Genomic DNA, 12,606 nt, shown 5'->3' on the forward strand with positions numbered 1-12,606 from the left:
GTGAAGTACTTGGTGAAGAACAGGTTGAGTTTGATGAAGAACAGGTTGAGTTTGGTGAAGAACAGGTTGAGTCTCGCGGTGGCCGGAAATCGCCTGCTGGTGGTGGGAGTTCGCCGGAAATCGCCTGTGAATAGCTCTGTGAAAACGAAATGTAATAAATGAATTTTACCCCCCTCTATATATAGGGAGGGGCAAAATGGAGAAAGGTGACACGTGTCACCACCTCAACACCTGTCCCAAAGACGAAGATGCAAATCAAAGGTCAAGAAGCGATACCCGGAAAGTGTTTCCAGAAATGCCCTTCTTGAGGGGCAAATGTTGTGGGCAAAATTACCATGCCTTCGTGTACCAATGAGGATGCGACACATGGCACGTATTACGCCCCCTAAGCAGAAACCATACGAAGACTAGACCACAACATGGGTATCAATCTACGTATCTACAATGTATATGTATTTGTATTTAAGAATGTATAAATGTATGTAATGTACCTATACCTGAAAAGGGGCCTAAGTAGTAGGTATTCCAAGTGGTATGAATAAGCACAATAGGCCCAAAAAGCCCACTATTGCCAAAAAGGGCCAGGGAATTGTAAGGAGAAAGGACACATGTCCTCCTCCCATACCCTACCCAATCATGTAAAGGGAATATTAGGTCATTCCCACAAAAACCTAGTACTATAAATAGTTCCACTTCCCTAGAAAAAGGGGTCACAATCAATACATTCAAGAGCAATTGCTGCTCTGCCTTCTCTCTACTTTCTCTCTCTATAAAAATACAATCTTGTGAAATCCTTAGAAGTTACCGGAAAACCTCCAAGGTATCTCACCGGAAAAACCCCACAACATAACGTATTCAGGGAATTATTGGATCTTTATACAATATTGAAGGAAATCGCTCCTTTTCCATGTGCTATATTTCATTTTTCTTGAAAACCGTATTTTTGGTCAAACGGGACTATAATTTTGGGCCGGAGGGAGTAGTATATAATCCAACTATTAAGTTCAAGTTCATAGTAGATTATTATAAATCGATCCTAAGTTATTAGGTTGACCGACACCACGAGGTTGACTTCCGGACTCCGAAAGAGGGCGAAAGAAGGAAAAAAGAATAAAAAAGATTTATTTTCAAGATAATCGAAATGAAAACCGAAATGCCACATCTGCTGACAACAGTCTCCTTTCTGAGACTATCTCTCAGCCAACCAATCCCAACTGAAATTAAGACCTCATCCAAAACCTTCATATTCTCTCTCTCCTCATTCTCTGCCTCTGTGACACGAACATGGCTACTGCTTCACTAACACAACTGGCCCTCACTTCATCTTCATCAACCTCCATTAAATCCAAATTAACAATACCATCATTGTTACAGTTACATGCTCAAAAACAAGAACAACATGGAAAGCTAGTAATAAGAAGAGACTTACTAACGGGTATCTCTCTCCTTCCACTTGTACTGAGTGTCCCTCCTCCTTCACTAGCTAGAGATGTTGATGTTGGTTCTTTTTTGCCACCTTCGCCTTCTGATCCTTCAATGGTTCTTTTCAAAGCTACTTCTAAAGACACCCCTGCTCTTCGCGCAGGTCAGTCTGTTTCTGTTACTGATGATTGATTCATTAATTGTTAATGGTAACTAGTTTAATTTTGATTGAATTGTAGCATTGAAAGCAAGGTTATAGTGATGGTTTTGCAGGGAATGTAGCGCCTTACCAATTTGTATTGCCACCAACATGGAAGCAATTGCGAATAGCAAACATACTGTCTGGGAATTATTGCCAACCAAAGTGTGCAGAACCATGGATTGAAGTCAAATTTGAAGATGAGAAACAAGGGAAGTTACAAGTTGTAGCTTCCCCTCTCATCCGTCTGACAAACAAGCTTAAAGCAACCATTGAAGAAATTGGAAGCCCTGAGAAGCTGATTGCTTCCCTCGGACCTTTTGTTACCGGCAACACTCTTGATCCAGATGAACTCATTGAGACTTCTGTTGAGAAGCTTGGTGATCAGACGGTATGATCTCTTCTACTCATCATATTCTTAGGTCTTGAACTGAACTCAACTGAATGCTCATGAACTGAACTTAACTAAACTGAACTTAACTTAACTTAACCGAAACTGCAGTTAAGCCAAAAAGAACAGCTCAATCATTTGCTTATTTTGAGAGGTTTTGTTGTGAATTGATATTGATTTCCCTTATCTAATCTGAACTTACTTATTCGCCTTATCTAAACTTTTTCTTAACCGGTGAAAAGAACATAGCCTCATAGTTATCACCAGTTTAACTTGGTTTATCCTAGTGTCGAATACCAGTTGTTGGTAGTATAACTAGGCCATTTGTGTTTCTGGTGGTTGCAGTACTACAAATATGTTTTGGAGACACCATATGCTCTAACAGGAACGCACAATATCGCCAAAGCAACAGCAAAAGGAAGCACAGTCGTCTTAGTTGTTGCCAGTGCCAATGATAAACAGTGGCAGACCTCCCAGAAAACTCTGCAAGCTATAGTAGACTCTTTTCAAGTTTAGTTATCTCCTGAATCTTGTTATTATGTATGCTACTGTAAATCTGTAATACTACGAAGGACTATAATTTAACAGATCAGATTCTTCATTCTTGTGTGCAGTGAAGAAATTGTGAAACACCCTGTCATAATGTGATGTGCTTCAGGTGCCAAAATACACCCAAGCCGAAATATCACAAATGCCGCCCCATCCTAGGCCCCATCCTAACCATCGCAAAGAAAAGTACAACCGAAATCCTTTTATCTGGCATTAATATGAACCGCGTGCATCTAAAGCGTCTTTAACCAAGATCAACATAGTTGTCTGAAGGATAGAGCAGTAGCATGATGAACCAAAGTATGAACCTTTATCAGTAGAAATACAAATTTAATAAAGTGATGCACATATATCACATTAGTACATTACACATCATAAGTTACAAGCCATCAACGTTCAGAAACGCATCCTCGGATAGGCCAAATGATGCGTGTTAGTACACCAAGATCTCAACATTAAGATAAGAACCCAGATTACAAAGGTTTCTTAGCAGAGGAAAGACCAGCTGATTAAAGGTGTCACTACAAGGTTTAGAAGCTCTACATTACTATTGATTGATACTGTACAAAACTGTGGTGATGGATACTTTAAATCCATCACTCGTTTTATTCTTTCCTGCACTTCTCAGGTTGTCACCAAATGATTGCCTGAACCCATAAATGGAAGCATGCAAGAGTAAGTAACGTACTTGACACTGTCGATCAGAACTACCACAAAGATCCGAGACATAGTCTTCGATCTTATCACGCCTTCTCCATCACCATCACCGATTTCCCTCGGATCAACCAGAACAGAGACAACCATGGAAGAACTGGATTTGTTGCCCTGAAGTCCATCACTATGCTCATGTTGCACATGATCTTCAGTAGCATTAAGTGTATTGCCATCAAGAGGAATAGCATGTTCATGGAGGATTCTTCTATTCCTGGATCGGTTAGGGCGAGTAGAATTCTGGCGGCGTTCCGAGGTAATATTAACAATGGATGTAGCTGGTACTATTGCTCCTGGAGTGGGTGAGATGTCAAACTGGAACACTTCCGTGCACATGCCAGAACTCAACATAGGCCCTGCAAAAGCGTAAACTCATACAACATCACGTACAAAAACTAGCAAGATTTTATTGAAGTTATTCAATCATAAGTATGCACATACAACATGGCAGAAAACAAATGCAAGCCTTTTCACTAACAGCCTATTAAGCCCTGATGCACAAAGCACACAATCCACACCTTTTCTGGCCTGCATTAATGCAGCAGAATCGTATATTATAGGCTTTGATGCCATCCTCAAATATCAAAAAAAGACTAGAGTCACTAGACTCTAGCGGTCTAGCCTTCGCCCTCCAGCAGGACAGACACATCACATCCATGTGTAAAGCCTGCTACCAAGCCAAAGCTTGAAAGACAAACAGCAAAGGCAATAACCTCATAGGCTCATACTATCGACCATGCAACTTTTTGCCTAGAAGTTAAAAGTTATATCCCACAAGGCTATATCAATCATCACATCCCATGTCAAAGTGCGTGGTTGGCCAATAAAACAACATTTTTACTACCACTGAAAAAAGTTATAAAGAACGTACGTTCCACAGTGGCTTGAACAAATAAAACAAATTAAGTTAACCATCAAAAAAAATTCCCATGACCAATACGAATAGAGTGGTTACAACTTATTTCTATATTTTCCAGGAGACATGCTCTACGATTTCGGAAAATCACCATACCCAATTCTATTACTTGAGCAGCCAATATAAAGACAAATTTACTGTAGTCCTTGAAGACACATTCAACTGAAGAACAAAAGTATCAAAACAACACAGAATCGAAATCAATACCTGCAAGTCCCTCACGGAACCACTCCTGTAGCTTGCCATCAGATCCAGCTGGTGTAAACTCTTCAGAAGAACTAGAGCTGAGAGCCCTTTGCCTTCCATTTTGATTTCTGTCAAGATGAGGGTGTCTCCAATCATTGCTCCCAGGCCCAGGAATAGGATAAGGTGGATAACTACCATGGATAGCCAAGCCAGTTTCTTCACTGGTCTTAATCCCCTCAGCAGTTTGTTTTGCCTTAGCCTTCTCACTGGCAAGAACCGAATGAATGATCAAGTTCCCATCAATCTTCACCAGCTTATCATTCCTAGGGACATATAGCGACGCAACCAACGGCTCACTAGAATTCCCATTTGGACCAAGCCTGTCTGAACTATTAGTCTGCTTAAGTATCCTCCCATGACTGCTAATTTTACTCTCCATATGCTTATCAACCATAAATACACTTCCCTTTTGCACACCATCAAACCCAATACCAAGCCCTCCATACTTAACATTAACTAACGGCACAAGCCCTCCAAAGAGCAACATACAAAACAACAACCCTAATAAACTAACACTCGCAACCTTCTTAGTCTTCCCCTCACTCTTCTTACTCTCCGACCTTCTATTAACCTTAGGTGCTGGTGCAGGCTGCTGAGGCTTTAATCTAGGGATCGGAACCAATGGAACATGTGACCCTTGCTGCTTAACCATATAAGGAGGACACGCCATCCAAGGGTAAGGCATAGGAGCCATCGGATACATTCCGTGAGGCGGTGGAGGGGCCGCACACATCCCACCACCAACCAATTGATGTCTCAAACTCGCATTCTCTGCCATCATATACGAAATCTTCCCATTCAAATCGGTGATAGTAGAGTGCATTGCTCTAACCTTATCCTCTAGCTCCTCTACATACTGTTTTTTCCTCTGCCTAGAAAGCTGAGCACTTTCTCTATTCCTCATTAATCTTGCTTTCTTCTTGTCATCCCCATCAACACCTTCCAAATCAATACTCATATTTTCCGACATTGACGACCGCCTAAACTTATTAAGTCTACCCTCACTACTCCTCTCTTCAACCTGTTCATGTTCATATTCATGTTCTTTTTTCCTCTTTGGCACACCATTTTTCTTATTAGTATTATTAACATTGTGATTACTTTTCCCAACTATTTCCTCTACCTTAATCTGACTATTCGGAGACAAATCATCATTATTATCAACAAAAGAACTCGAAGAAACATCGCGATCGCTATTATTACCTGAATCACCACGAAAGGTCTGCGAAACAGCCGAATTACTCTTACAGCTACCAGATTCCGGCGAAGCGCAGCTCAATTTCACCCCGAAATTTGACTCTTCGGAAGAAATCGGACCTGGATTCACCTCAGGAGACGAACAATCGTAAACCCTAGGGGCAGGATTTCCAATAATCTCAGAATCACCGGAATTAGGATTCTCCAAAGCGTCAGAAACATCCGAATTAGGAATCTCCGGAACCTGAGGGTCTGAGAGGAGATCGTCAGCGAAGCAGAGGTCGTCGAAGGTGAAATCGAAGTCAACGCCGAAGTTGAAGTCGTCGTCTTCACCACCGTATCCGTCGGCGTCGATTGAGAAGTTTTCCGGGAAGAAATCGGTTGAGTGGAGGTGGGCGTTGTCGAGCGGAGGGATGGGGAGAGGACTTGGGTTCGGGTCGTACGGAATTGGATCTTCCATCTTTTGGTTGTTTTGGTGAGAAGAGTGATTAAAGAAGAAGAAACTAGGAGGAGGTTTTGGTTATATAAAGGGGGTTTTGGAGAATGATTTGGGGGAGGGATAAGACAATCTAGACAAGTGGGTGGTTGGCCAATTTTCACGCGCCTGGACTTGTTTGCTTTTTTGTGTGTGGAAAAGTCTTTGTAATTAAAGTGGAATTTGAGAATTTACGATTACAATTATGGAAATAAAATTAACGGAAATTGAGATCATGTAGGATATTCAATTATTGGAATTGATTGTACATTTAGATCATGTGAAAAAGGAAAGGATATGCTCTTAAAAAATATATATATATATATATATATATATATATATATATATATATTATAATAATTGGTTTTATTGAGAAAAAAGTTAATATTAATTGGTAACAAATTATTTTTAATACTATTTAAGAGTAAGCTAGTTATATTGGTTGTAACTTGTATGCAATGTTTGAGGGGGAAATTTGACCTGAGCTATTAGTCTGATCCGAACCTAACATGAAAATAGCGGATTATGATTGGGATTTTCAACCCATTTAAGTAAAATGGATTGACATTGGTTAGATCCAGGGCCGGTTCTGGGGCAGCGCGGGGTGAGCGACGGAACAGAGCCCCCAAATTCTAACTTTAAATATAGTGTAAATAGTCTCCTAAATAAGCATAAACACTAAGTTGGAGCATTGGTTAAGGTAATATGCTAATAAATCAAAGGTATAGGTTCGAAACCCCTCAAATGGAAGTTATGTTTTGCTCGCTTGATTTTGGGACTTTGACTTTTCTTGAGCTTTTTTTCGGAAATTACAATGATTATTTCCTTCAGTTATGGGAACTGTCGTTCAATTTTCCCCAACTTGTTCAAATCATTCAATTAAATTTCATCCATTCTTCCACAAATCTTGTTCAAATTTAATTTTATTCTTCTTCCCCAAATCAAATTTCGTTTAATTTTTTGACAATTCTTTTGTAAGGGGTGGTTTTTTGTTTAATAAAAATTGAATTTTTGATTAAAATAAAGAATTGAGGGCCCCATTGTAAAAATTGCACAGGGCCCGATTGTTATGGAATGATTATAGCCCCGACACTGGTTAGATTAATGTTGACATATGTCATATTCAACCTGAAGTTAATTTGATTGGATCTGTTTAAACTTTTTTTTCATGGGGAATAACAATATCATTGGTAAGCAGGCATACGACATCTAAAATAATAAAATACGTAGTAGATATGTAAACCACATATTTAGAGAAAACTACATAACCGATACAATTAAAACAAATTATTATTCTGCCTCCTAATTAAACCACAACTCGTAACTCCACCGCTTCTAACATGACGCAAAAAGTGATTTTTGATAGGTTTGCATCTTTTCAAGTCCCTTAGCAATCTGTGCACAGACTTTTCTGATCGACAAGTTTATGAAAACCAATAAACCCATAAGAATCCAAATCACCTTACCAATTATTGAAACCAGTAAAATATTCTCATCGATGGATGAGAATCAAGAACCTAGCAAAAGTTATGAAAATCCCCCAACAAAAAATAGGAACATCCCAGAGAATAGGGAATAGAAACAACAAAGAAACATAAAATAAAAACCGAAAGGAAAACAAATTAGATTATTTTCGACCTAAACGGCCAAGAAAACTAAGACCATAGTGAAGGGTGAAAGGAGAAAAAGGAGAAGCAATATTAATCAATGAGTTATGTTTGGGTTGAGATTTTTCCAACTCAGTTATTATCAATCCAAACACGTTCGAAATTGATGGACCCTATCTAATGTGTTAACTAACCCTTTTATAGGGTGTTTGGTTCACGGATTCTAGATATGACGTATAGGTTTCGAATGATTTAAACTCATATCATGTGCTAATTGAAATTTTTAAGAGTTTTAAACTCATACCTCAAGGTATGGGGTTTAGAAATCTAGGGATGGATGTGGTTTGGCTCATACCTTTACTCTAGGTATCAAATCAAATGGAGAAAAAACTCATCCCCAAACTGAACCAAACACATAGTATTAAAAATCAAGTTTCAAACTCATATTATCTTGATATATCCAACTCCCTACCAATATGCGAATCAACCGCCCCTTAAGTAGTTTATAAGTTGATTTTGTTTATTTTAATTATGGTGCAAGGTGAGTAATTTAGCATGGTAGGAAAGCACTTGGTTGCGGTCATTCTCCATGTTGGCTCAAGCAAATAAGGAAAAGAAATCATTAAACAAATAAGGCCCTGTTTAGTTCACCTTATTTCAGGACCTTATTACTTATTTCAGATTTAATCAGATCAGAAAATATAAGTTCAGATCAGATCAGATCAGAAAAAATAAGTTAAGATCAGATCAGAGCAGACCAGATTACTATTACTATTATATTTATTATGGGAAACCACCAAAACGTTACAAGCTTAACAAGCTACAAAGATCAAGTAAACTACAAGAAGTTGGTGGGGAGCCGAGATACAATCTAGGCCCCCACTCCTCTAGCTATGGCGAACCCGATCCTGCTGAAAATATGGGCAGCTGCCCGTGCCCCTATGTCTTGAGCCCTGGAGTACGTCTGGACCCGCTTCAGCAACGAAACATCCCCTTTCTCTAACTCCCCAAAAGAAGAGAAGGAAAAAGGAAAGAAACCGTAACCCAAAGCCCTACAACGTGCCGCATACTTAACCTGCTTCCGCTGCGCAGCAACCGCCACAACCCGACCCGGAACGAAGTCTGACAACCCAGATTGCGTCATAGGTGAAGACCCAGTCAAGTCAACACACACATCTACACCGCCATCCCAAGAATAAAGCAATATATCTGCAGGACGAAGAGCTCCATCACTCTCACTAGTCAGCCCAACATCAACCTCCTTACGAGCAGAAATCCCCGACCGATAGCAAATATCCAAAAGGGTATCACGAACAACATTATGTCGATGTTTGATACCCACGATCCCAGCACAAGACACGGCATGATCCCCATAAATATCCCCATCGAAAACCCGAGAGCAAGCAGAACACGGCGTCGAATCAGAGAACAACGGAATACCCAACCGATAGCAAAGAACCGAACGATAAGTCTTACCGTTCATAGTCTGGCCTAAACCCGAGATGGGGACTGCCCGCAACCAAGCTGAGGAGTGATCCCCCTGCTGGGATTTCCAAAGGGCAACATGACGCGAAGATAAGGAGTAGGCGGATACCGCATCAGCAGTAACCTTCGTGAAATATATGTCTGCCAATTTCTTCATGAGAGTGGGGGCAGCGATTTCACTAGGGCTACTCATAAGGTCGCTCTCCACGGTCCTATTGAAAAGACCAAGAGCATCATCAAAGGCTGACCCCGGACCATCAACACCTGAAAGCCGAAGAAGCGAATCCTGCAAACGGGATGCAAGAAAAGCATAATGCCGAACATCACCAGCTGAATAAACACCCAATCCTCCATACGAATAAGGCAAGGTAGCAAGACGCCATTGCCAGTCACCGAACCCAGGTCCCGAAGCAGTCACGATACGCTCTAAAGAAGCCCGAAGAGCCACATCAAAAGATACTTGGGCCGCTTCAAAAAGATGAGGTGGACAAGTGCGCATAGCAAAGTAGAGTTTAGAAACTCCAGTGCACGCACGAAGAAGCTGAAGGAAATAATGCCCTTGGTCCAAGTATGCATTCTATGTTAAGTCTAATAAATGCGGTTCAGTATTAATTAACAAGTTAATAATTCAGTGAGATCAAGTGAGCTGAATGCCTAGCTAGAGGCCGCTTCAGTTCAAGTGGAATTAATGATATTAATCCACAGCTTACTCTTGACTGAACCCGTAGGGTCACACAAATAGTACGTAAACGGATCAAGTATTTAATGGCATTAAATACTCTATCTATGGATATTCGGAATCGACGGATCTTGGTTTCAGTGGGAGCTGAGATCGTCACAGGCAAGAAATGAATACTCCGGAAACGATGATATTGCCGGAAACGGAAATATGGATCGTATCGGAAATATAAATATTATCCAAGTCGTAGATGTTGCCGGAAACGGAAACATGGTACGTATCGGAAAATATTATCGGAAATGGAAAATTTACCAGAATCGGAAATATTGCCGGAAACGGAAATATTGTCAGAATCGGAAATATTACCGGAATCGGAAAATAATTCCGGAAACGGAAATATTAAATATTTGTTCGAAACGGAAATTAATTCCGGAATCGGAAATGTTAAATATTGTTCGTATCGGAAATGAATTCCGGAATCGGAAATTTAATCGGAAGCGTATCGTACGAATAAGCATCGGACGAGGCCTGCCGGACGAGGGCCCAGCACGAAGCCAGGCCATCGCCCAGCAAGCCAAGCGCGCCACACAAACAGCCACGCCAGGCCCAGCGCAAGGCCAGGCCCAGCAGGCCGTGGCAGCGCGCACAGCGCGCGCAGCGCGCGCGGGTGCTTGCGTGGGCTTGTGGCTCGCGCAGCCCTCGCTGCGTGGGCTGCTGCTCGCACGCACGCATGGGCGGCCCATCGAGGCTGCCGTGTATGTGTGCGTAAGTGTTTGTGTTCGTGCACGTTTCCTAAAACGTGCAGAGTTCGGTTAATGATTAAATTCCTAATTCTATTTGATAAATTAATTAAATTAGAGTTCTTGTAGGATTCTAGGTTTAATTAATTTGTATCTGAATAGGATTCCAATTCCCTTTCCATAACCCTATAAATATGTGGCCTGGGTTCACAATTTATAACGAGTTTCAAAGTATTCAAAGTGAGTTTTTGAGAGAAAAATTCAGCCACACATCTTGCTCAAAAGTGCCGAAAATTCTAGTACCTTAAGGGCGATTCTAGTTGGTCAATCTTAAGGCGGATCCGGACGTGCTGTGGACTATCTACGGAGGGACGACACTTGGAGTCCTAAAGACTTGTTCTTGTTCGGTTCGGGCGCAGCTAGGGAGGGCACGCAACAAAGAGTATGCATCTAAATTATGCTATATGATTATGTGTAAATAATATGTTGTCCTGGGTTAATGGTTGTTTCCGCATGATCTATGTAATGTCATATGTATCATAACCTAACAGTGGTATCACGAGCCCCTTATTATTTTCATAATCTAATTTGCATAAACATGGTTAAATATTACAAATTTGCAAGAATTAAAAGGGGTGATTAATTTTCGTAATTGTTAATTAATTGCAAATTGCGTTTATTTAATTATACGTACGCAGTTTTTCGGCAGTTTCTTCGTTACTCATCCAAATCGAGTGATTTTTGTGTCAATTCCGCATGTAAAAGGCATTCTAAAATTTTGACAAAAATAGGATTTTTCTGCCGAACCCAGAATTCTCAAATTCGAAGCCTAACTATGACTTTTCGAAGGTTTTAGTTTTTCGAATGCAAAATTTCGTAAATTTAAGATGTTAAATTAAATATTTGCGATTCTTGTTGATAAATCTTGAATTTTTGATTGACCTACTGCATATGTTTAACAAGTTTGAATGCCTAGTCTTGCTAATTATGCAATCTAATTTGTAATTATGATTAATTTGTTGAAAATTAGAATAATTTAGAATTAATTTGATTTTCATAATTAATTGTAATTTAATTAGAAACCTATGATTAAAAACCACCATAAAAATTGTAAATTTATGATAAATTTTAAATTTTTATGACCTAGACTTGAATCCATGTAAATCGGAAATCAATTGAATAATAAATTTTCGATTTTTCGCCCTAAAATTATGAAATTAATATTATTTATTAATTTGTCATTAATTTTAAATATAAATTTTAAATTTTTATGCGATTCGTTCATAAAACTTGCACGCACAAAGCAATGGACGCTTCGTGTTACCCTTAAGGGGTGTTGTATAGTGCGGGCATGCGACGACGAGCAAGGGAGCTCGTCGCCCGTGCGGCACGAATGCAATGAGCAAGGGCGTAGTGCACGAGCACAAGGCAGCAGCCCTGCCTTGTGTCGTGGGCCACAAGCAATGGACGAATGGGCATGGGCGAAGGGCGAGCCAAGGCAGTCGCGTGTGGGCAGCAAGCGAGCTGCGCCACAACGCGCACTGCCTCGCGCAAGAGCGCGCAGCCTCGCGCGCAGCGAGCGCAAGCTCGCGTGCCACGAGCGCTGCGCCCAGCGTTGCTCGCGCGCACAGCGAGCGATGGCTCGCGCGCACAGCGAGCGATGTCGCGCGCCCAGCGAGCGATGTCGCGCGCACAGCGAGCGATGTCGCGCGCCCAGCGAGCGATGGCTCGCGCGCACTGCGAGCGATGGCTCGCGTGCGACGAGCGCTGGCGCGCGCGCAGCAAGCACCACAGCGTGCGATGGCTTGCGATGGAGATGCAGCAGCTATGCGACGAGCGCATGGGCTGCGCGCACATGGCCAGCGATGGCTGTGTGCGTGCGGCCCATGGGCGTGCAATGCGTAGGGTGTTTGCGTTACGATTAGATCGTTTTGAATGTTTAATTTGAAAATTTCAGTTCACGTAATTTTAATTAATTTTAAAATTAAT

The 12,606-nt window shown here is 41.1% G+C and overlaps 2 protein-coding genes across 2 annotated transcripts; one reads left to right on the top strand and one right to left on the bottom strand.

Annotated features, from left to right (window-relative positions):
* Positions 1–1,172: 1,172 nt before the first annotated feature.
* On the top strand, positions 1,173–2,613 carry LOC110780113 (psbP domain-containing protein 6, chloroplastic). The gene is made up of 3 exons (XM_021984541.2): positions 1,173–1,585; positions 1,696–2,012; positions 2,358–2,613. The coding sequence occupies exons 1-3, from the start codon at positions 1,285–1,287 to the stop codon at positions 2,526–2,528; spliced, it is 789 nt and encodes a 262-aa protein (XP_021840233.1). The 5' UTR covers positions 1,173–1,284; the 3' UTR covers positions 2,529–2,613.
* A 257-nt stretch (positions 2,614–2,870) lies between these two features.
* Positions 2,871–6,215, bottom strand: LOC110780112 (bZIP transcription factor 17). The gene is made up of 2 exons (XM_021984540.2): positions 4,396–6,215; positions 2,871–3,628 (listed from the first exon to the last, which is right to left on the bottom strand). The coding sequence occupies exons 1-2, from the start codon at positions 6,089–6,091 to the stop codon at positions 3,186–3,188; spliced, it is 2,139 nt and encodes a 712-aa protein (XP_021840232.2). The 5' UTR covers positions 6,092–6,215; the 3' UTR covers positions 2,871–3,185.
* Positions 6,216–12,606: the final 6,391 nt, after the last annotated feature.

This window comes from Spinacia oleracea, chromosome 1 (assembly GCF_020520425.1).
Source record: "Spinacia oleracea cultivar Varoflay chromosome 1, BTI_SOV_V1, whole genome shotgun sequence".
In the NCBI taxonomy this organism is placed as follows: Eukaryota; Viridiplantae; Streptophyta; class Magnoliopsida; order Caryophyllales; family Amaranthaceae; genus Spinacia; species Spinacia oleracea.